The following is a 25,973-nucleotide window of genomic DNA, read 5'->3' on the forward strand; positions in this document are numbered from 1 at the left end:
TTCATTTTTTGTTTTAAAACCTCCATAACTCTTGCAACGGACTAACGACTAGCTGAATGTCTTCTACTTATTAGCACTTATTAAACAACTGACTGATGCATTACCAGAGCTGCCAACTTTTTAATAATCCTTGGAGTGAGATTTGGTGGAACCAACCAAAATTTTGCCACATACATGGCAGCAAAACATAAGACTCATTTTGACTCATTTTGTGCAGGTTTAATCATAACATAAGCACACAAGGAGGAACAAAATGTAAAAAAAAAGTTTACTAATAGGTCATCAAAGTACTAAAAGAAACTTTAAAATAAAACAGGAACCAACTCAACTACACAAATAAAGTGATGCTGAGACAAGACAGGAAATTTCACAATAATAATCATTTCTCAAGATCTGTGTGCCTTGTCAAACTGGCTTTTGGCCTTTTTTGGGGCCTTAACAGAAGATCGAGGTGGTGAGACAGTATGAAAATGATTACAGCACGTGGAAAGTGATGGACCTGCTGCTGCTGCTGGGTCTGAGAATGAAGACCATGTGGCTCATGATGTTAATCTTTGTCAATACTGATGTTACAATGTGGTGCTGAAAGGTTCAGTATATATATGACTGTTATGCAATAAACCATTTGCTAGGATACACCAACAAACCAGTCATGTATTGTTTTGTACCTCCTGTCTTACTTTTAGGCAGGGGATGGGGCCTCTAAGAACACCCATCATTATTATAATGCAAAATTCAGTCTCTCTGCACCTTAATTCAGGCAAACTGACTTTTATTATCATAATTCGATGTTTTAAAATGGAACACAAAATAACTTTCAGTCCAGAACTTTCAAGGGCCCCCACCCTACAGTGGACCTTGGGTAAATGGTATAGTTAACCCCTCCAGTTGCACTGCTTTTAGGGACAACACTGATTAATTACGATCAGAAATTCATCAAAGCTGTTACCGCTAATCATTTGACACTGAGGCGTTGCGATAAAAACAGTTCAGCTTTGTGTTGATATTGTATCCCTTTCCCAGTCAGACCCAGTCCGGCAGTTCCCAGTCAGACAGTTCCCAGTCAGACAGTTTCCAATCAGGTAGTTCTCAGCCAGGCAGTTCCTAGCCAGGCAGTTCCCAGTCAGACAGTTCCCAGCTAGGCAGTTCCCAGTCAGGCAGTTCCCAGTCAGACAGTTCCCAGGCAGACAGTTCCCAGCTAGGCAGTTCCCAGTCAGGCAGTTCCCAGTCAGACAGTTCCCAGGCAGACAGTTCCCAGCTAGGCAGTTCCCAGTCAGACAGTTCCCAGCTAGGCAGTTCCCAGTCAGGCAGTTCCCAGGCAGACAGTTTCCAGCTAGGCAGTTCCCAGTCAGACAGTTCCCAGCTAGGCAGTTCCCAGTTAGGGAGCTCCCAGTCAGACAGTTCCCTGGCAGGCAGTTCCCAGTCAGACAATTCCCAAAGTACAAAAAAAATAAATATTAAAAGTTTCCAATGCTGCCGTGCTATACTATACCTTTTATTTCTTTACTTTAACTTTTTTCATGAATCGATGCCCTATTTCATCATACAAAAATGTCACACAAGAAAATAGCAGCTCTATAAGTTCAACATATAGCAACACATTGTGAGCTTGTTGTTTGGTTATTTTCATCAATAATTACAAAATGAAAAGGAATGGTTTTAGACTTAGAAGGTTTTCCAGCCAACAGCAAATACTGTAAATTACTCCTAAAAAGCAAAGAGCAACATCCTTACCTTGGTAACTGTGTCTTTATTTCTGAGAATTTTCTGAAGTGCAAAACTCCACCCTGAACATACACATGCTCAAAATATGAGCAAACGATGAAAAACACATGCTCAACTTGACCTGGTCTGCCAGTGAAATTATGATGGATTATAGTTAAAATATGTCCATATATTGTTTCGTCGCTTCCACCAAACCCCTTCGTCGACGCTGCCGTCATGATTCATCTGTGTGTTATGGGATATGTCTAACCTCTGTGTGTGTGGTTCAGCCAGCTCAGTGTGTGTGTGAGCATGAGTGAACGTGCACGCGGAGGGAAACACGCATCCGGATTGAAGAGAACGGAGAAGTGGTGTGAAAAGTATGAATGAGGTCTTGTAATAAAGCCGTTTCTCAGCGCAACCGCTGCCTTCCTTCCTTGTGTTTTACCCCGTTAACAAGTGTAGAGAGGAGCATAGGGAGTTCAACCCGAAGAGAATGCTACTTCAGCCCTGGAGAAGAAGGATCTCCCCCATGTTCTCTGACCACGGTCAGAAGAGGAAAACAGGAAAGGTTAACAATGAATAAACTGCTTGTCTGTGTGAGCTGCACGTCAGGTGGTGGGTGTGGCCAAGGTGCAGCATTGCTGACTGACAGATTGCACTCACAAGGCAGAAATGTTGTGCATTTTTAATGTCGGACAATCAGCTCTTGAACATTTTCGTTTCGTCTCGTCAACGAAATCTCACAAACGTCTTGTCATGTTTTCGTCAATAGAGAGCGATTTTTAGCTCATCACCGTCTCATTATCGTCATGAAAAAAAGGTTTGTCAACAAAATAAATTTGTCATCGTTGACAAAAACAACACTGGTTCAGGCTCCTCAGAAGGCTTGTCCACTTGAACGACAACACCATGGCCGCTAGCACCACTGATGTCTTCTTCAAGATCTGGCAACTGTTCACATTCCTCAATGCTGCCTTTAGGAGTGAGCAGCAGACCCCACAACAGTCAGTGGATAAGGTGATGGTTGCCTACAAAGGGAAGACGGCTGGGAACCTGAGGCAGTACATAAAAAACAAACCTGACAAGTGGGGTTTTAAGTTGTTTGCCAGGGCCTCTGAGGATGGAATCGTCCATGATATGGTACTGTACCAGGGCAAAACCAAGCTGGAGCACCACGTTGTCCCTCTGACATCCAAACAGAGAGCAATGGGTGCCACCAGCCAGATTGTCTCCATCCTGGCCAGTACTATGTCGCCCTCCACCACCAGAGCCATCTTTGCTGACAAATTCTTCAACAGCATGGAGCTTGTTTGGTATCTGAAAACCGGAGCTGCAAGGAACAACAGAATTGGGCATCCTCTTCTCAAGTCCATCACAGAGATGGAGAGAAAAGCTGTTCCTCATTGCGCATGTCACTTTAGCCCCTTTCTGTCTGTAGGAACCTTTTGCAGTTCCTATAACCTTTTCAGGAACCAGGCCGTTTTTTCGCGCATTCGGACATATAGGAACTAGGGGCAAAAGCCCTCAGTTCCTATAACCATTTTAGCTCCTGCTCCGAGGCAGGGTCTAAACGGGGTTCCATAGGAACCCTCATGACGTAGGTGTTTTGTGACTGATAGCTACGCCCCTTGCAAGATATCCACATCTTGTGTCCCCTCCACATTTAAAAAAACATGGTTGCACATACTGACAACAACAACAACAGAGCATGCGATAAATGGACAGACGAGGAGGTCAAAGCTCTTCTGGACGTCGACGCCACAGAGGATTTTCAGAGAGGTTTTGAAGATTTGCAGCGGAATATAAAAAAATTTGTGACGATCAGTTCTCGTTTAGAAAATTCGGGAATTTATCATAACACGAAGCAGCGCCTGGAGAAAACTCACACAAAACTACAGATAAATTAAGGACCACAACAACACCTTGGACCACCGACATGCCTACTCAGGCAACGCCGCAGCAAATGACCCCTGCGTGCGGCTTCTGGAGGCAATTATTTGCAGTGAAAACACTGCACACTCAGAGGAGTTTGAAGGTTAGTAAACAGGACAAGAAGCATTAAAGCTTCTGTATAGACCTATGGGTTGTTCTCAGATCCCACCCAAATAGCTGAGCTGATCTACTTCACGTGTTTTCCATATAAAATGGTTCTGATCCATGTTTACTTCATCAGACGGAGTCAAACAGCATCCTGGATGCTCCTGCTGCCACCAGCAGCCCTTGCCGCATCGATCAGGTAAATAAAACAGCTTCTATGCACATAAAAATATCTGCTCTTGATTTAATAGAGTTAACTAAAGTCAAATGTAATCAGAGCATGCATGCTCATATACAGATACTGGTTTAAATGGAAAAGGGCAAACTGATAGGGCTACACAGAACTGATTGTAATAGCAGAATCAGTCATTTCAATGGAACTTAAACTTAATTTTTTAATTTAATTTAAAATGACTGCTATTAACTTGTGCACTACTGGACAATTGACAATGTTACACTATATATTATAATGAAAGGTTGGCTTTATTAGCGTCCTTCTTGTTTATAACTTGTTTTTTTATTCTAAAATGTTTATCTAATTAGCAACTAAACCAGAACCAGCATCAACCACCATCAGCACCACCAGCCAGCTGCCAGCACCCTCTGCCACCCTAGACCTGGTAAAAAAAAAAACATTCTATTGCATTGTACAGGCATCTTGTTGAGTTCTTATTTTACAATTCAAAATATTTTATTATAGTTGCTGTGTGTTAAGTATCTGTCTCCACCCTCACTATGTTTATTTCCATGAAATAGAAAAAGGGGCAGACAATCTTCTGGCTGCTGTGCAGGACAAGCTGTTAGACGCTTATCAGCAGAGGCAAAGTGATGCAGCTTCAACATGCTGCAGGCCTTCCAGGAACAGAGCGAGCGGCTGGACGGGCAGAGCTGAAGCCAGCAGAGATGGAGGGTCTCTGGATGTACTGGACAGGATGGCAGGAAAAGCCAAAGTGATATGCACCATCGTATACGCACATGTAAATAGTTATTTCTGCACGGCTGTATTCACTATAAAAAATAAATGACTTTGTAAAGAGTCTGAAGTATTCAGTTTTTGTCAGATGTAGTTTGAACAAATCTATTAAATGTTGGCTAATAAAAATATTAAGTAGTTATTAACCATTAATAGCTATGAAATATTAAATAATCCATCTTTGCTCTCTACCTTTTAAGTCTTATCCTGGGGTGTGCATTACATTAGTTTATTAACTTTTAAAAAGCAGCATATCACAGGATGACGTTCATCATGTTTAACAAAGGTCCAGCATCAAATACTTGTGAACACGTATAAAAGTCGTTTTGTAAAAAATAAGCTTCTGCTAAATGACTGTAGAAAAGTACACACCTGTAAATATTTCACCACCCCTTACTACATTTTAACCCTCATATACTACTAATTTTGTGTGACTGTATCTCTTCTTAATTCTAGACCATAAGTCAGTCACAACCAACCCTCCAGTGACGGATTACACCTTCATCTTTCTACTGACAGATTCCATAATGCACACAAAGCTTAAAAGCAGGTGATCTTCTTTATTTTGCACATAACAAAAAATGAACAAATGATGTATTTTCTATGGAGCGTTTTCTCTTTAAATGTGTACATCATGTATATCATGTACATGTATGTTCTGTCTGTCGAACTTCCACAACATGATGCTTATTATGAGAAGGTGTGTTGTGATTTGTTGGAAGGCACAAGGTAAAACATCAAGGCTGCAGCTCTCCAACTCCTTCAGTATCTGCAGCAGGTGGTTGTGTCCATCCTCTCCAGTGCAGCTTCAGGCGGCCACAGATGGACAGAAATGTCTCCCTGGACTTACAGAAATTCACTATCTGCTGCTCATTGGTAAAACTGGGAACAACCTTTTCCCACCATCATCAGCTTTGCTCCGGACCAGCCGGACGGTGAGGAGTGTTGCTCAATGAGCCGCAGCAACGTCTGAAACGAAAACTACACGAGTTACAATGAACCTGCCGCCTGAAATATTCACTTATTGTAATCTGCTCAACACAGACAGTAGAAAACCGTCTGAAATGTTTACTCATACGACACGCATACAATCGGCGCATGTTTAATAAGTTAAACTTACATGTCGTCTCCTCCGTCTGCGGCGCTCTGCTCGCCTTTCTTGCTCCATCAAATGAAGAAATATCGCCTGCCGCTGGATTCTTCATCTCTCTATGTGCATTTCCAGCCTCGACATGAGACACCTGATTTTATCGTCCATCAGTAACATCTCCGTCAAGCAGAGCATGAACACAGCGATCGCAGACGGTTGCGTCTCATCGGTCCCCCTAAGTCCCCCTAACTCATGTGCGAATGCAACATGAAACAAATCCCCTGGGGAAGGGCCGTTCATAGAACCAGGACAGTTCTTAGAACTGCGTTCTTAGAACCTCTCTGTCCGAATGCGCCTTATGTCACCGTGACGATGGGATCATGGCCCTGAGACGGATGGACAACAAAGTTGTCACTCTGCTGTCAACTGACGTGGGGACGTGGGGGGAACCCATGTCCTCTGTGTACAGGTATTGTTGATTATTTTTCACATTTTTGTTGTTCCTGTAGATGCTATCTCTGTAGCTGTTATTACTTAGATATTTATTTTTATACATTTCTATTGTATATCTTTATTTGTAAATTAAATTGTCTTATATAGTAGAATATATTATATTTATGTCATACATAAATGTATTTTTATATATTATCATTGATATTTATGACTTATGCTAATGTATATTTGTAATTTTTATTAATATATTTTAAATATTTTATACTATATATATATATATATATTTATATGTATTTATTAATGATTTATTATGCTAATATATATTTGTAATGTTATATTTATTTATTAAATACTATCTCATACATTTTTCTAATATATATGTTATATATAATATAGATATATTTTCATATAGAGGATTTACTGTATTAATGTATATTTGTAATACTTTTATGTTATTCATATGTTTATACTGTCTTATATATCTTTCGATTAACATTTTTTTATACTTTAAGTATTTCCTAGGTATTGAAATGGTTTATTATTATGTACTGGTTTGTTAATAAATGTTTTATAATGTTCTATGATGTTTTAAAAGTATGTTTATTAAACGTGTTTATGTTTTTGTAACATTTTGTTCCATATACTCATTTTATACTATTTTTTTTTTTTTTTTTTTCCAGAATAGGGCAAGTGACTATTTTTGATCACTTCTTTTCATTGAATTTTCAGCATGAAACTAAATTTTTTTTAAATGTAACAACAGATTGTAGGTTTTGTTACATACCAGAGTTACACTTTTGGATTTTTTGGGTGTTTCCTGAGTTTACTAAGTTTCTGGGTTACCTCAGGTTGGCTGACTGTGGGATCTCATCTCCTATTTTTGGGCCGATGTTTCTTTGATCTAATTTTGCTTACTGCCGTCTCAGAGACCTTCTGTTGGTGTGAGACCAGTTCTGGTTCATTGTAGAAAGTTCGCTTAACTAATAAAGTCCTCCAGAAAGATTGTTATTTTGTCAGTGATTTCCTGGATTACCTGGAAATCGCTGACTTCCACAGCGGATTCCACTTCTTTCTCAACTTTCTTTGTTATTGGTGTTTCAGATACCTTCTGTGGTTCCGAGACCAGTTCTGTTCCATATTCCTCAGAGAGTCTTTCTGGTTCTGGTTCCCCAAGTGAGGAATAGGAGTTATATGAACCGATTAAGTCCTTAAGAAATGAATTTCAAGAACTTGCTGGATATCTTCAGCTTCACTGACTTCCACAGAGGGTTCCAGGCTTGTCTTATTTTTGCATTGTTGTTTTTTTCTTGGTCATTTCTTGAAATGGTTCATTTTCCTCCAGTAAACCAGAGAGTTTTTCTAGTTCTGGCTCACAGAAACATTCTCAGAACTAATCGAGTCCTCAAATGTTTCTCTGTTTTCAATAACTTCCTGGATTACTTCAGGTTGGCTGATTTCCGAAGTGGATTCCAGTCTTTTCTTATTTCTGCGTTGCCGTTACTTGTTTCTCTTACTTCTCCTGACACCAGATGTGTTTCATATTGCTCCAGTAATTCAGACAGTTCTTCTGGTTCTATCTCACCATGTAGTGAAAAGAGTTCTCACAACTAAAGAACTCCTTGAAAGTTTCTCTGTTTCAATAACTTCCTGGATTACTTCAGGTTGGCTGATTTCCACAGAGGTTCCAGGCTGTTCTTGTTTCTGCATCGTTGTTCATATTCCTCCACTAATCTCAAGAGCTTTTCTTTAGCTTGCTGCCCAAATGAGAGAAAAAAGCTATCTGAACTAATCGAGCTCTCAGAGATTTCTGGGATTAGTTTGCCTTGGCTTTTCTCTGGTTCCCCCGGTGTCCTCTCTTGTCTTTCAGAAACCACTTTTGGTTCAACCCTTCCAGGTGTGAAAACCAGTGGCTCAGAGACATCTTCATACATGCAAGTTGTTTCACTTGCAGAAAGCTGTGGAACATCAAACATCTCCACTCATCACTGCACGTCGGACTGATCACTGAGCAGTGGATGAACGGCGTTGCTGCGATGCAATGCTGCATCTTTTTCAAACATGCCTATGGCAAGCAGAAGAAGTAGCTCCTACTTATCCTGGAAGTTTAGTTATATAAATGTTGGTATAGGATGAATAGATATTTCACTATTGATCTGCACATCACTACTGTTTATTCTTCTCAGATAGATCATATCGTAGGCCCGTTCCCACTTATTTATTTCACCGGGACATCGGCCCAAGAGTAACGCAGCCCACCTGGAAATCTTCCTAAACCTCCCACTTAGCTGACATTGCTCATGATGTACGTTTCAGCGTGAGAAATCGGAGGATTAGCGTGAGAATTCACTCAAATGTGTGAGTCTCACGGCCAATGCGTGAGAGTTGGCAGCCCTGCATTACTGCCACCAAGTGGTGGGAAGCTTTTATTACAGATGATCTTCTCATGGAAAACAGTAATATCTCTCATGTTTTAATAACTAGTGTGGTCTTGCAGCCCTCAGGTGCTAAACCGAGTTGTTTGCAACAGGGTGGTGCTCAAGGTTCAAGCATGGGCCCATGGTTAAGGCCTGGGATACGCATTCCTAGCGTTCGTTTGGAACGAAGGCCGCTCGCACTGAAGCAAGGTAATGTGTTGCATCCGCGAGTTGCATGACGTGAAAGCTGGAGGAGGTCATGCAAACAAGAGCATAAACACGACAGGTCCGAGATAAACACAATGGCGGATAGTTTTAAATACCGTCTCTCGGACCTTGTCTACAACTAGCATCTGTATGATTTTTTTCCTCCCTGCTGCACAGCAATAAATGTTCATACCTCAACGGTTGGTAATAAACTAAAAGCGTTTGATGACCTGAAAATACAATGTGACCGGTAGATTGACCTTTTCACTATTTCAGAGTCCAAGTGCTGTGTACTCCCTCTAGTGGTAACCTCCAGTATTGAGCGCCTTGGCTGTGCTTCTGTTGCAGCAAGTATTTACACAAACGTAGCAGAACATAGACATGTACGCTAACGTTCACAGCAAGTATATTCCAGCTGTAAGAACCACTGATTTATGGTAAAAGTCTAAAAGGAAACACTGAATGTTCAGACAAGAATTTAAAATGAAAGCTTCATGGTGATGCTGGTTATGTTTTCTGGTACTACATCACGTGTACCTGTAACGTCTGCTACCAGCTGTTGTGTATGTCTGATGTGTCTTACGTTTCCTGTCATGCTGCTCCAGAGTCTGAACCAGGTCCAATGTGGCTTTGCCCAGCAGAGCATCTGCTTTCAGGGTGTGGTGACTCCAAACTTTAAAGTCTACCTGCGTGCACGGAGTTACATTCCTGCAAAATGAGGAACAAACACATAAACAAGAAAGAGAGTTATGCTGCTGGTTGATCCTTCTTTCCTCTCCTCTCCACCCCCAACCAGTCCAGGAAGATGGCCGTCCTTCCTGGTTCTGGTTCAGATGGAGGTTTTCCCTCCTGGTTCTGGTTCCAGTTTCCTTAGCTGGGTGACTATTCTCATGGACACAGTTATTATAAACTGGTCTAATGTGGATTGATTTGTTTGAACTGGATTATAACTAGACTATGATGAACTGGACAGTGTCTGTAAAAGTCAGATGACTTGTAGTGAACTGGCTCTTCCTAACAACCAGAGTAATCAGATTACTCTCAAAGACAGACAGGACATGATTTCCTGATGACTGATTGTTGAGTTGGTGACCAGACCAGCATGTTTATTAAGCAGAAAGTGGGTGAAACCTCGTCGTAAACGTGCAGCTCCATGATGCCGCCTCATGGCGTCTCTTCCACAGAGGAGTCATTGTTTCGGAGCTGAACATCTTTGTTACGCTACAGCCTGACAGTCATGAGCAGCAAACTCAGTTCTGTCATCCATAATAACCAGATCAGAACAACTAACACTGACGTGTTTCTGGCCTCTGATTGAGCATCGGTCCAGCTGTTTTAATACAAAGAGCTCCCTGTGCTGTCCCAAAGACATTTCTGCTATTTCTTTCTAAACCAGTCTGTAGCAACTGGAGCTTTTAATCCCAGTATAAACCAGTCTGTAGCAGCTTTTAATCCCAGTATAAATCAGTCTGTAGCAGCTTTTAATCCCAGTATAAACCAGTCTGTAGCAGCTTTTAATCCCAGTATAAACCAGTCTGTACCAGCTTTTAATCCCAGTATAAACCAGCCCATAGCAGCTTTTAAGCCCAGTATAAACCAGTCTGTAGCTGCTTTTAATCCCAGTATAAACCAGTCTGTAGCAGCTTTTAATCCCAGTATAAACCAGTCTGTAGCAGCTTTTAATCCCAGTATAAACCAGTCTGTAGCAATTTTTAATTCCAGTATAAACCAGTCTGTAGCAATTTTTAATTCCAGTATAAACCAGTCTGTAGCAGCTTTTAATCCCAGTATAAACCAGTCTGTAGCAATTTTTAATTCCAGTATAAACCAGTCTGTAGCAATTTTTAATTCCAGTATAAACCAGTCTGTAGCAATTTTTAATTCCAGTATAAACCAGTCTGTAGCAATTTTTAATTCCAGTATAAACCAGTCTGTAGCAGCTTTTAATCCCAGTATAAACCAGTCAGCAAGCAGACATGATGTTTCTCAGCTTCAGATTATGAGGCTAAAATGATGTAAAATGAATGTATGAATAGATATAGCAGCATAAAGGCCGAACAGAAGAAAAAAGCAGAATTTATTACTAACAGAACTTTGTAGAAATAACACACAGATCAACAGTGACCAAGCCTTTTCTCATCTCATCGTTCTCTCAAGTCTTGGCTTTCAGGAGAAACAATATTGGCATTGAAACAAAAACACATCAGAAACTATTTCCATGCTTCCACTTTTTCCTCTTTTCCAGTTATTTCTGCTACTATTTACCTGCTATCCTCACTAAACCAACTCCAGCTCAGCTGGTTTGTGGCGCCACCGTGCATCAGAAACGTCTTCTTGGCTTCATTCCAGCCATAGAGGAGCTTTATTTTTCTTCTTTTCACACACACATAAAACTTTCTGCTCACTGATTGGACATTACTGTCAATCTAAGCTCTCTGATTGATGAAAAGTTTGACAGGAAGTGGCTTCATCGTCGTGTTCAGGTCTAAATAGAGGTCTCTTAGCAACATAGTAGTGATAGTGATCTTTTTATGATGAAATGTGATAAATAATGCTGTTATCATGGATCATTGTAGATTTACCAGATAGAGTCTCTGAATAAAACTACATTTAGTGGCTGGATTGTAAACCTGGATGGGATAGAAATGCCTGGAAAACTTCTGTAGATCATCTAAAGGGTAAAATATCCATCAGTTTACCCCACAAACTACACACTACTACTCCTGAGATGCTGGTGATAGTAGAAGATCTGCTGGAGTTTTAAGGGTTAATACTGAACTATGAAACACACCAGACTTCATAATGAATAAATCATCTAACCCACAGAAATGATGGATTCATACAATCATTTTGCATAAGCAGCACTTCCCTTACCAAATTTTCTAGCCGTGGTGGTACAAATGGTCGAACAAGAGGGGAGGGGGGTCAATGACACTGTAACTATTAAGTTATGGCACTTTACAGGGGTTGGTCTAATGTGGTCTAGAATCCCAAGAATTCAGTCGAATCGCCCATTACAGATGTGCTCTATCCAATCAGAGGATAAGACGCGTCAACCACAGTCTCCACTCCCAGAGTGTGAAAACTCGAGCAAGGAGTGTTTAGCCGAGAGTGCAGGGACAGAAATGAGATCACGCTGGTCTCCGCCATGAGGACGCTGGTCCACATGTGTCCACAGTGGATTGATGGGCTCCCACCAGGTGATTCTCTGCATACAAACACTCGGTTATTCCCTCACTGTGCAGAAACGCCTCGTCGTCATATGTTTTTACTCGCAGGTACTCGTGTACTTGTTTATATCACGTACACGTGCCCGGTGTTTACCGTGCACGTACTCTGTTTTCATGCCCGCGGTCAGTTTTCAAGCGTTCCCCCTTCGGAAACACCATATTGGAATGTCTATTCAACTTGTAAAATCTAAAACAGCTTATCTGCAGCAACCACGGCTGAGTCAGTTTAGGGGAAACACTGACAAGTAAAAGTTGAAGAGAGACCTTTAGAGTGAAAGCAAATGAAATCCTTACAGTGTGAGCCTCTCGTCCCACTTGGGGTTGGAGGAGCTGTGAGACTTGGCCGTTCGCCGTGACTCTCCCTCTGCTGTCACCTCCACATAGATGGCCGTCCCAAACAGGCTCTTCTTTCTCTTGAGTTTGGCACAGGAAACTGGAGGGCAGAGACAAAGGGAAGCTGTAAGGTAATGCTAACAGGAGGAATTTTAGCTTTCTGTATGGGCGACTGACCAATGGCATGGAGCTGTGACGGGCGTCTGTGGTTATGGCTAGTCTCTGCTCTCGATGAGGCCGTGGCCATGTCATAAACCACCGTGGGAAGCCTTCCAAACACAAGCAGACATCACAAAAATGCAGAATCATTGAACTGAAACTGAAAAAATGAAAAATCCATCTATACTTACAGCTGATGTGTTTTGCTCGTCCCTCTGGTTCAGCCCACTCCGTGACCCATGGTTCCACTGAAACACAGAAGAAAAAATTAAAACCTAAAACACTGCAGTTTAGCAGGGGTAGGCAGAGTAACTGTTTAAATGATTTTAATTTATGAGACACGTGCCAATTCAATTCTGATTTGTAAATGTTCAAAACAGCTGCTAAGTGTGGCAAGAACATGAAAGTTGTGCATGCTGACCAGACATGTTAAGGGGACGGACCGTCCATTCCCCTGAAATGTCTGGGCAGCAAACAGTAAATAACAGACCACCAGCCGGCAGCAGCTAGCCTTTCAGCCACTGTTTCTGAGCGTGACACTTATTCATTGAAGGCCAGCGTTCAGAACCACTTTGGTTTTTATGGGCATGAGAACGGACATGGCCTGTTGTTTAAGCCAAAATAAAATACAATAGTACTACTACAACATACGGCAGCACCTCATGTGTTCCCAGACTAGGTTAGAGGAGGAGACGAAGCTGCTGGTGTTGACGGTTTGACATACGTTAGCATACCATAGCCTTGTCTCTTGGTTTAGACGACTTTATCTGAGCAGCACATCCATGTATTCCTCTTTGATAGACAGGTTACAATTAGCCAATACAATAGCCAAAGAGACTGTATATAAAAGATGGACGGAGCCTCCGTGACGTCATCTGTAGGTTTCTGAAGAGCTGAATTGAAGCTCATTGGGCGGATCCCACCGTCGTCATCTTGGTAGCGTCACGCATGTCGTCCATTCCACAAAATCCAAAAATAAGCAAGGAGGTGGAACTGAGAGGGGAACTGTGAAAGTGGGGGTGGATGATTGACACCCATCAAACTACGAGCTGCCTGTAGCTAAGAGCTAATGGTAGCTAACCAGCTAATGGAGGTAGGCGCGCTGTTAGCCAGCTAAAAACATTTGTGCAGCACTCTCCCTTTTTGCCATGGATATTGGATACCTGTCAATTAAAAGGACACACCCCTGATTATGCAGAATTTCAAGATTAAATAACATCCAAATGGATGAGTTAGAAAAAAAATTCACCCCCTCACAGTTGTCATGAAGGTAAACTTGACCTATTAATCCTAAAATGTTTTAGGCCGCTCTGAACCAAGCTCCCAGGCTGAATGTCAACCCCAGCCCGTCCCTGGTAACAGCCTGTAGACATCCAGCGGCCCAGGACCATGTCTCACTAAACAGAGCATGAAGACCTGGTACACACTAGGGCTGCAACGATTAGTCGACGCTGTCAACAATAGTCAACAATAAAAATTCAGCCGTTGACTATTGTCGGGATAAAAAAAACAAAAAACAAACAAAAAAAAACTATAGAGTGAGACATCGTCTTCTAATCCTATCTCTGCTGAGAGTTGCACAATGCACATGAGCAAAGAGGTGAAAAAAACTAAAGAGTGAGACATCGTCTTCTTTTTTTATCTCTGCTGAGTTGCACATGCGCAATAAAGTCCGCCAGGGGAAAAATATGGCGGCGGACTAGGGAGCAAAACGGCGGCAGAGGACGTCAAAAGTCTGGGATAACTTAACATTAAACTTATAAAATAAATTTAATACATGTGAGATTTGTAAAGCAGACCTTGCATACCACAGAAGTACGTCTGCAATGCTCGAACACTTAAAGAGGAGGAACGTCGGACTTACATAACAACCTCATGCAAGATTTCAAAGCTGAAAGTGAAATAAGAGCCATTTATAATAATCATGAGATACATAACATAACATACATAACGACTAGTCGTTTTAATAGTCGTGACTAATCGACCATCAGAATAGTCATTAGTTGCAGCCCTAGTACACACAAAGATTATCAGGCTGTTCCCTCTTCCCAACCAAGGACAGCAAACGCCCGATTATCTTGAGTCCTATAAGATTTTCCTGTAAAATGATCCTGTGGTCTGAGGTGTGTTAAGAGCAAATTCATCCCAATAATCGGCTCTGAAACGGGTCGTGGCCGACAATCAGAAGTATTGAACGTGTTCAATATTTATGACCAAAAATCTCCATGTGTGTAGAGAGCCGACGACTCCTGAGTTGGGACTGTGTGGATTGTGATGCGGAACCGAACGTAGCCAATCAGAGAGAGAGCTGACTGGGAAACCAGGAAGGATATAAAGTCTGCGTTCACGCCACTCTGTTATTTTTTCAGTTCTGGATTTTATGTTAACAATAGTCCCAAGACCACCATCATTCCCTCGTCTTGTAGATCCTCTTCCAAGCTGGGTGTTGTGTTTTCTGGTTGTTGCCATGGTTCTTCCTCGTTTTTGTTAGATCACATTTGATCACACAATATTTCCAACTAGGAGGACTAGTTCCTAGATCGGATGCAGGACAGCATCGTTATGCATGTTGGTCTGTGCTGAGATTATCGAAGCCGCCACACACGGTACCATCAACACTGTTACATGCCTGATTTTTATCTACATGTGTGAGGTCTCAAACAGATAAAACATCTCATCTGATTAAAAAAATTCTTATGTGTGTACCAGGCCTAAGCAGGCCATAACCTGATCTCCTGACAGGCTTTCACAGCCAGTACTAGCTAAACCAAACATATCTAACAGATGCTCTCCTCTCAGTTAATTTATACACGCACACACACATTTATTTGGACACACTTGCTCCTCCTAAATAAATCTATAAATTTATCCAAACCAACTCCTGCATTGTTCCTGTTAAGTTTAGCTGAAAACTACTCCCAATGCTCTGATAAACAGCAACTTATCAGTCCTGTGTTTACTTATGTTAAGAAATGTGTTGTCCATGACTAATGAAAACTTTAGAGACAACAAATGTCAGCACCTTCTGGGGTTGAGAGATTAACCTGCTTAGTTATCAAAGACAAAGGTCAGTAAACATGACCATGAACTACTGATCCACATTTAAAGCTGTCCGTACACTGAGCTACAAAAACATGAGGGACATTTAAAATGCTAATAGTCTAATACTGGCTACCTTTGTACAGTATTCTTAGACTAACGTTGTCTCATGAAGTGGAACTAAACATGGAACTACAAGGCTTTGGATGCTGCACCTTTAAAACGCTTAACTGCATTAGCACCATATATCATACACGAACTATATGTCAGATCATCGACTTAAAGCTACGTTGTGGTACTGATCTAAAGCTAAAGTCAACTAGCTGTTATCAATAAAATAGCTTAGCTAGGAAGGGGCAAAAACACATTTAAATGTTATTTTATATGGTTTCTACCTTAATGCTAGCTGTCATCCTAACTACCAGTATACATTCAAACTGGCCTACAAAGTAGATAAATGTTCACCCATCTGACAACTTAATGGTTTATTCTTTAGGTAGGTATTTTCTAATAAAGTTAAAGTAAACGTGGCTAGTATGACAAGCTAATCTTACTAACTTAGCCAAGTTAGCGGTTATGCCTGCTGACTGCTAGCCGAGCTGCTACATAACTTACTTAGCTGCTCGGCTAATTGTCGGCCATCACAGAGAGTTTGGTTAAATATGGAGGACAGGGTGAAGAAACACGTTTGCTAACAGTCGCAGGTTTGGGTTTGGCCTGAAAAAGGAGCGCTATTTCACCTGGTTCGCGGCTCCTCTCGCGTCCTGCTGTCTGCGGCAATCGGTAATGGTCCAGGCCTCACAGTGCTACGGTTCTCTGCTCATCTCTACGGATGCTTCCGACTAGCCAAACAGACGGGCGGCAGGCGCTCACCACCCCGAATATTGCTGTGTAATAACCCGGAGAGTTACGGAGAGAGTCGGGGGAGCAGGTGAGGTGCTGAATACGTCATGATAGAGTTTACTACGTCATACCAACCGAGCTTCATCTCTCAGAATGGGATCACCATTGTTTGTTTGTTTTTTGTTTTAATTAGAAAAACTAAAAATTAATAAATTAATACATTTTTTAAATGTAAGAAATAGATAAATATATTTTTAATTTGTTTTACTTACTTTTTTTTTATAAACCGTGATTGAAGTTTCCTGTTAAAGTCCCTCTGGTGTTTTTATTGATCATTTCTCTGTTTATGAAACTGTTGTGTTTTTAGATTTAATAAAAGTATGTGACACTGCTGACTTTTTTTTCTTTCTTTACCTTGTCCTGTCCAGCATGGTAGCATGGCACCATGGGAAACCAGCCCCCGCCAATATCCAACCCCCAAAGCGACAAGGTCACAGTCCTCCACCTACACTAAGTGATGGAGCTAATCACAGGGGAGCAGAGGGAGTGAAATTTAGCTGACTGGTTCTTTGAAGAGGCAGACATTGCCTCAGTACTGATGTGGTATAGCAAGAGGTTCCTAAACTGCTGAATACACAGATTATTTTTGGTTTTCCAGTTCACAATGATAGTTTTCTTTGCGATGCATAAGACCGTGAGGATCATGCGTACGGAGTTAATTACCATGTTAATTTCACCCAAGTCACCTCGTTGACACAGTGCGGGGTTTGCAGGAATATTACATTTAAACCACGTTGACAGGTTTTTCACATACCTGAAGCCAGAACCTGTGGACAGGTGTGCAGGACCACAAGGCATGGGAGTAGTTGTCAGTCGTGTTTTCAGTGCAGTGTGAGCAAATATGTGATTGTGACAGACCCATCCTGAGCATCCTTTGTCCTTTATAATGAGTTCTTTGAAAAATTTTGAATTGTATTAGTTGCATATTTGAATTCTTAGTCATTTTAAAGGTGTTTAAACATATTTGTGACCATTCATCTTTATTAAAGTTACTGGATAAGTCAGCCTCCCATTTTGAAGTTGGATGAGAAATTGGATCTTTTAGTTTAGATAAAAGTCTATATATTTTTGATAATAGCTTTGGGGCATGGAGATTCATGAATTCTGCTACCCTGATAGGTAGCTGCACGTTTAATTAATTAATGGTATATTTTTTACATATAATAGATTTAAGCTGGTGACATTCTAAAAATTTAGTGCTGCAGATTCCATATTGTGAAGTGAGAATATTAAATTATTATTATTACTTATAATAGATATTGCACATGCATCTTATCGTCTACCTCATGACAGTTTTTTTTGCACAGCTAATCATTAATTGTTGAATGTGGCACAACAGTTTATGTAGCACACTGCACATTCATGTACATAGATTATTTACTCAAGAGTTGTTTTGTTTTTTTTATCTTATCTTTATTTTTAATCTAGTTTTTAAGTTATTTTCATCTATTTTATAATCTTTTATGGCATTAAGGGTGGACGGCAAAGTAGGATTTTCATTGTTCAGGGAAACTTGTTTCCTTACTGGGAAAATGACAATGAAACACTTCGAATCTTTGAATCTTGAATCTTAAATGACAAGTAGTTTAAATTTTCTATCATATCTTTCTAACTGTTTCATTCTTTTCATTCGCCATTGAGTGAAGTTAATCATCCTTTTGTTTTGCAGGATGTTAGGTTGTTCCAGATGGGTGTAAGCTTACATGGAAAAAGTGAGGATTTGGTTACTTTTAGAAATTCCCACCAGTAAGTTTTCAGACAAATTTCACAGGGACCAGGAGTGGCCAGCGGCGATCCGGCGTGATAACATCAATGGACACTAAGCGCCAAAACAGAAAAAGAAAAAGCACCAAGGTTGTTAAGGCGGTTTTCAGAACAGGCTGAGATCCCAGGTCTATTTGCTAATCCTACTTGCTAAAGTCCAGTTCCTGGAAGACAAGCTGGATAAACTCAGGGATCGTGTGAGATACCAGTGGGACATGAGGAACTGCAACGTTTTCTGCCTGAACATGGCTCACCATTTTTGTGCCGGACTGGGCCATATCACCATCAGAATCCTTCTCTGTTTTCCTCCAGGACAGAACGGAGGAATCAGGCAAGTCTAAAGGTGGAGAAGTTTGTTTTATGGTAAACAACAACTGGTGTAACCCCCAAAACACCAAAACTCTCTCCAGCTCTTGTTTGCCAGATTTGGACCATCTCTCTATCCTGTGCCAACCATTCTATCTCCCCGGGAATTTACAGCCATCATCATGACGGCAAAATAATTTCACCACCCAGACACCGACACAGCAATATTGGACCTACATGATGTTCTGTGTCGCCACCAGACCAAACACCCAGTCACTGGTGGTGAGGGATTTTAACAAGGCTAACCTTAAAAAAGTTATGCCGACTCTTTATCAACATGTCATGTGTGCCACCAGAGGGAATATCTTGGATCACTGTTACACACCATTCAAAGAGCTATGAAGCAGTGTCTTTGCCTCCTCTCTTAAAAAAATTGGACCACACCGCCATTTTCCTTGTGCCAAAGTACAAACAAAGGATGGCACAGGAGCAGGTCTCCACGAGGCAGGTGAGATGCTGGAACGACCAGGCTTCAGGCAACAGGACCTGGCAGCATTCCTGGTCGGGTGCTGAAGTCCTGTGCTGACCTGCTAGCTCCTGTTTTCACCACGGTGTTGAACCTTTTTCTGATCTAGTCTATGGTCCCTGCCTGCTTTAAAAGAGCCATCATTATCATCCCTGTGCCAAAGAATGCCTGTCCAGCCAACCTTAATGACTACTGCCCCGTGGCCCTCACCTCTGAGCTCATGAAGTACTTGGAGAGATTGGTCAGGAGGCACATCTGTGCCTCCCTCCCTGAGCCTCTGGACCCACTTTAGTTTGCTTAGCGGCAAAACAGATCCATGGATGACGCCATCTCCCAGACACTGCACACCACCCTCACCCACCTGAACAAGCACACAGGGGACAAGGCTTTCAACACTATTGTCCCCACCACGCTTCACTCCAAGCTTCTCAGCCTGGGGCTGAACTCCACCCTGTGTGCCTGGATCCTGAACTTCCTGTCAAACAGAACTCAGGTGGTGCGGGTGGGCAGGCACAACTCCAGCCCCCGAACCCTCAACACCGGATCTCCACAGGGCTGTCTCCTCTGCCCTCTGCCCTTCTTCCTGTACACCATGATTGGGTAGCCATGGACAGCTCCAACACAATAGTGAAGTTTGCAGATGACACTGTGGTGGCTGGTTGCATCAACAACAATGATGAGCGGACGGATACAGGGTAGGTGGGGAGATGGTGCCATGCTAACAATCTTCTGCTAAATGTAGACACAACTGGAGATGATTGTTAACAGCAGAGGAGACAGCAGAGGAACTCCACCCCTCTGAGGATTAATGGGACTCTGGTGGAGAGGGGGCAGGTTCAAGTGTGAACCTGGGTGTGCACATCACTGAGGATCTATCCTGGACATGCACGAAGACAACCAGGTGAAGAAGGTGAGGCAGCAACACCTGAGGAAGTTCAGAGTCTCTCCAAGAACCATGACGATGTTCTACACTGGAGTGATGGAGAATGTTCTGACTGGTAACATCAGCCAGTGGTACGGGAACGGTACTGGCCGTGACCAGAGGGCCCTGCAGAGGGTGCAGAGGTTAGCAGAGCGTACCATGGGTACAACCCTCCTCACCCTCCAGGACATTTTCATGAGAACAGCCAGAGTGAAAAGGATCATGAGAGACCCTCATCATCCTAACAACATGTGTTGGAGTGGCTGCGCTTTGGCCAGCATCGCAGGCTCATTAAGGTGAACCTAGAGAGACTCAGGAGGAGTTTCTCCCCTCAGGCCGGCAGAACTGGGAACTCTACTCTGTAGTGACCCTGGCCAGTGTCCTACCTTCTGCTGGAAAAACCATCATTTACTCATGTCACTTTAACAAAGTTTATATTCTGTACCACCATTGGAAATTTTGTACATATATACATACTGTCAGTCTGTATAGCAGCACATCACTGCACAATAATTGACCGGTGGCTTATTAGATTTATATTTGTTGTCTTTTTAATTTATACAGTCTTGTTTTTGTTTTGTTTTTTTATTATTGGTAAATGGGTGCACACAGCCTCGGATGCATGCACGACTGCACTTCACTGGCTTCTTGCATGTGTATGTTACAAATAAACAACTTAATCACAGCCTTCAACCTTTTAGATAAATAAAAACACCCAATTTCCAATAAATGCAACATATGTGCACATTTTACTGAGACTAATTAAAACGAAGTGGCCTGCACCTCATTGGGGTGATGATCCTGAGAGGTTCTGACTGCTAACAGAGCATAAATCAACCTGAAAAAAACTTGTTTGTTGCATTTATTCATAACCATTATTATTATTATTGTTATTATTGAGTCCAGTGAACTCATCATCATGTTCTAGAAAGCAGGTGGAGATGATCTGAGCTTTGTGACATGGTGCATTATCCTGCTGGATGTAGCATCAGAAGATGCTACACTGTGGTCATAAAGGGATGGACATGGTCAGCAACAATATTCAGGTTGGCTGTGGTGGTTAAACCTGTCTGAAAAAGAGTTGGACCCAAGGACAAGAGTTATCCAGCAAGGCAGGTTTAACAGATTTATTAAGGATGGTTTGAATGGAGCTGTAGATGGCTGAGGTCCAGGTGAGCAGGCAGACAGGTTGCAGTGGAGGCAGCTTTGGATCTCAGGCAGGGAATCTTTGAGAAGAGCAGGAAAGTTGGTTAGTGACATGAAGTGTTTAACAAGAGCATGAATTTACTTGAAGCCGGTGTACCACATAATGTAGCAACGATCCAGCGTTGAATGACGATCAACCTGGGGTTCATAAGCAGGTGAGGTGCAATAAGCCTGATTCCACTCAGTTACAAACAGATACAAACATTCAATTAAGCGGGCCTCTACCTGGATCTGGGTTGTTTTGAAGGGCCTCTGACAGCTTGCTCCACCTCCCAGGTCACAGCAGCCACCAGACATGAAGTAGGCAGGATGGGGTCTGGGTCATAAGGAGGTTCTTCAGGGCTAAACTGCTGGGACAGGGAGTCTAGCTTGACATTCTTGGTACCTGGTCCACCTGGCCTGTCAGGGGTTTAGTCTCCTTGCTGATTGAATATAATCCAGTTTCTTATGATCTGTCCATACTATGAAAGGCAGTGCCGTCCCCTCTAACCAGTGTCTCCATTCCTCAAGAGCCAGCTGCCAACAATTCACGTTCTCCCACATCATAATTCTTTTCTGCAGGAGAGAGGTGCCAGGAGAAGATTGCACATGAGTGAAGCTGACCTGACTGTGGTGACCTCTGAGACAAAATGGCTCTGACTCCATTGTTAGAGGCATCTACCTCCACCACAAACGGTTGTGAAGGATCTGGTTGTTGGAGCAGAGGTGAACACAAAATAAACCAGTTAAGAAAATCTCTGAGAACATTGAAATACAGTAGAGGCACTAGTGAGTCCAAAGGGCATCACAAGATACTCCAAGTTCCGTAGGGGAGTGTTAAATACAGTTTTCCACTCATCTTCCTCTTTGACTCAAACCAGGTGATAAGCATTCCTAAGGTCAAGCTTGGTAAAGATGGCAGAACCAGAGAGGGCATCAAAGGCACAATCAATGAGGGGCAGGGGATACTTATTCCAGACAGTGATTTTATTCAGAAATAAAACTGATAATTTATAAAGGGATGAAGGGTTTTGTCCTTCTTAGGCACAAAGAATAATCCTGCTCCCGGGGTGAAGAAGATGGTCTTATGTCAGGGTTAAGATTAGCTTGAACTCAATTAATTCAGAATGGTTTTCATATAATTTCAGTTTAACAGGAATTGTGACGAGTTACCTGGGCGATAAGTCGACCATCCAAGGTGTTAACGGTCTTGGGATGAGGAAGAGGTTTACAGGGTGTCCCAGCCTTCTCTGCCAACTCTATGTCCTGAAAATTAGCTTCTACTCCAGAATCAATCAAGGCAGGACCTGAGAGGGTTTGGTCAAGGCAAGTCAGGGTTGCATCAATCTGGGTTTCGGTTGGGGTTGCTGAGGATTGATTTATCTTGCTCATTAGTACCCCAACACTCAGCGACGAGCCCCTTCTTTTGGGCAAACTAGACATGCTTTCCAGCCTCCCACAGTAAAGGCACTCACACGATTGCAGCAGCCTCTGGTGTTCGGCCTACAATAAATGGGCTCTTGCCAACTGCATGGGCTCCTTTGTGGTGGCAGGAGCAGAGGGAGAACTCAGAGATGGCAGAGGACAGAGTCTGGGAATGTCTCAGAGTTGGTGATGAGCTGGGCCTTTTTCGCCATCTGTCTTTCCCGGAGACAACTGTCTACCTTGATGGCCAAAGAGATTAACTCATGCAGGGAGGTCTCAAGTGGCCAACTCAAATCAAATCAAATCAAATCAAATTTTATTTATAAAGCGCTTTTCATGCAAAGGCAACACAAAGTGCTTTACATAGTAGAAATGAATGCATATTAAAATGAAAAAAAAGAAAATCACAGAACAAAAACAATAAGCCCTTTACACACCCAGTTATGTGACAGATTAAACTCCTCCCACCCCCCCCCGCCCCCCCCCCCCCCCCCCTTCAACCATCCACACACACACACACACACACACACACACACAAACTCTTAATATCTGTCTTTGGCTTGGCGCTGCTGTGAGGAAACGGCATTTTTGGGGACCCATTTACACCAGGAGCCAGTCAAGCCATGTTTGCAGAGGGCAGACCAAGCAGGCTTGACTCCCAGAGTTTAGGATCCCCATAAAGAAACACTGGAGTTAAAAATGTTAAAAATGTTAAAACAGTTAAAACAACGATAAAATAGGGAAACAGTTAAGAAGCTATAATAAAATATAATAAAATAAAATAGATAAATGAGACAGATAAGATAAGATGAGATAAATAACAGAAAATGAATAAAGTCAAATCAAAAGGCTAAACTAAAAAGGAAGGTCTTGAGCCTCTTCTTAAAAACATCAACAGTCTCTGCAGCCCTGAGGCTCTCTGGCAGGCTGTTCCACAGTTGAGGACCAAAATGATGAAACGAGGCCTCACCGTGTGTTTTAGATCTAACTTTGGGAATAGTTAAAAGGCCGGTACCAGAGGACCTCAGGGTCCGCGAGGGCTCATAATTTGAAAACAAGTCAGATAAATAAGAAGGCCCAAGACCATTACGACATTTATAAACAAGTAAGAGAACCTTAAAATCAATCCTGAAGCGCACGGGGAGCCAATGCAGCGATTTTAAAACCGGTGTAATGTGTTCCCGCCCCCCGGTCCTCGTCAGAACTCGTGCTGCCGAGTTTTGCAGTAACTGTAAACTAGAAATAGACTTTTTGGGAAGACCAGAGAGCAGGGCATTACAATAATCTAGCCTGCTGGAAATAAAAGCATGCATTAGCACCTCCGTGCTGGCAAGAGAGAGAAATGGGCGAACTCTGGCGATGTTTTTAAGATGATAAAAGCCTGTCTTTGTGACATTTCTGATGTGTGAAATAAAATTCAGCTCAGAGTCGAAAAGGACACCCAGATTTCTCACACACTGAGAGGGTTTGAAGTTTTTCAGTCTGCAGGAAATTATCTCTCTCTTGTCTTCAGGACCGATGACTAAAACCTCAGTTTTGTCCTGGTTGAGCTGCAAGAAATTCACTGCCATCCATGACTTTATGTCTAGAATACAGTTTAAAAGGGTGTTAACTGGCTCTAGGTCATCAGGAGACACGGCGATGTAAAGCTGTGTATCATCAGCATAGCTGTGAAAGTCAATGCCGTGTCTCCTGATGACGTCCCCAAGTGGCAACATGTAAAGATTAAAAAGTATTGGGCCTAAAATTGAGCCTTGGGGAACCCCACATTTTATGTCATAGATTCCTGAAGAGCATGTATCCATACTCACCAAGAACTTTCGATCAGCCAGATAGGAGTAAAACCAGTTAAGAACAGTACCTGAGAGGCCCACCAGACTTCTCAGTCTGTCTAATAAAATCTGGTGGTCCACTGTATCAAAAGCAGCACTAAGATCAAGTAGCACCAGGACATTAAGTTTCTGAGAGTCCAAATTACGTCTAAGGTCACTGACAATCTTTAAAAGGGCCGTCTCGGTACTGTGGTTTGTCCTAAAACCAGACAGATACTTTTCTAAAATGTTGTGTTTGTTTAAAAACCCATGTAATTGAGTATAAACAACCTTTTCTATAATTTTACTTAAAAATGGTAGATTGGATACAGGTCTGTAGTTGTCAAGGATGTTGCAGTCTAAATTACTCTTCTTCAGAAGAGGCCGCACCACAGCTGTTTTACAGGCAGATGGGAAGACACCTGTCTGAAGAGAGCAGTTTACAATATTTAAAAGCTCAGACTCGAAGAAACCATAAAATGTTTTTAAAAGAGATGTGGGAATGGGGTCTAAAAGGCAGGTTGTTGGGTTTAGCTGGGAGAAAACTCGACCAAGCATCTCTGCATCAACCAGGACAAAACTCTCCAGTGTTTCTTTGGCTAAAAACAATGCTTCAGATCTGTTAAAACTAAAATTTTGTTGTGATACAAGACTGGATCTAATAGCATTGATTTTACTTCCGAAGTGACATGCAAAGTTCTCACATGCGTTGGCTGATGGCGACATGGTGGACTTGTTACCCCCAATATTTATTAAAAGGTCGATGGTTTTAAAAAGGAATTGGGGGTTGTTTTTGTTATCTGTAATTAGGTTTGAGAAGTAGTGTGTTCTTGCCTCTTTAACAGTTTTATTGTAATTTTTGAGTTGTTCACGTAAGATTTCATAATGTATTGTGAGTTTGGTTTTTCTCCATTTTCTTTCAGCTCTCCTGCAGCCTTTTTTCAATTTTCTAATTTCTTCATTTCTCCATGGATTTTTTGATTGTGTTTTTAATGTTTTTGTTTTAAGTGGAGCTACTGAGTCAATGGCAGATGCCAGTCTTTTGTTAAAATTATCTACAGTAAAATCACATGATGCAGATAAAATCTGAGCAGGAGTTCGATTTAAAATGTCAATAAAATTTGCAGCCACTTCAGAATTAATATACCGTTTCCTCACAGTTCTCACCGGGGCCTGCCGCTTGCTAAAACTCATCCTTTAGTATCCAACCTCTATAGTGTAGGACCTCTTTCATTTCTTCTAAATATATATATATTTATACATATATATATATGTACATACATATACACACACACATACTGCCCATGTTGGATAGCTGAAATGTCTGCAGGGCATTCCCAACAGGAATTCTGTTCCTACCTGATGTTTCCTGATCCGGGAGCAAAAGACTGTTCATGAACTCAACAATAAATAAAACACATTTTCATTATTATTGTCAGTGTTTATTTGTGTGAATAAAACATACAACATTTTCCATTTCAGACCCAAA

General features: G+C 41.8%; 1 protein-coding gene across 2 annotated transcripts in view; it reads right to left on the bottom strand.

The window, feature by feature from the left end:
* Positions 1–16,557, bottom strand: part of LOC121629040 (NEDD4-like E3 ubiquitin-protein ligase WWP1) — a 35,738-nt gene extending 19,181 nt beyond the window's left edge. Inside the window, exons 1-5 of one of the 2 annotated variants that reach the window (XM_041968531.1) lie at positions 16,383–16,555; positions 12,795–12,851; positions 12,622–12,713; positions 12,406–12,544; positions 9,465–9,589 (exon numbers count right to left, since the gene is read on the bottom strand). In XM_041968531.1, coding sequence (XP_041824465.1) covers positions 9,465–9,589; positions 12,406–12,544; positions 12,622–12,691 — 334 coding nt within the window. In that variant the 5' untranslated portion in view covers positions 12,692–12,713; positions 12,795–12,851; positions 16,383–16,555. Of the gene's footprint in view, positions 1–9,464; positions 9,590–12,405; positions 12,545–12,621; positions 12,714–12,794; positions 12,852–16,382 lie in introns of both variants that reach the window. The other variant, XM_041968530.1, reaches the window with a different exon arrangement.
* Between the last annotated feature and the right edge of the window lie 9,416 nt (positions 16,558–25,973).

Source organism: Melanotaenia boesemani, chromosome 18, assembly GCF_017639745.1.
Source record: "Melanotaenia boesemani isolate fMelBoe1 chromosome 18, fMelBoe1.pri, whole genome shotgun sequence".
Lineage (NCBI taxonomy): Eukaryota > Metazoa > Chordata > Actinopteri > Atheriniformes > Melanotaeniidae > Melanotaenia > Melanotaenia boesemani.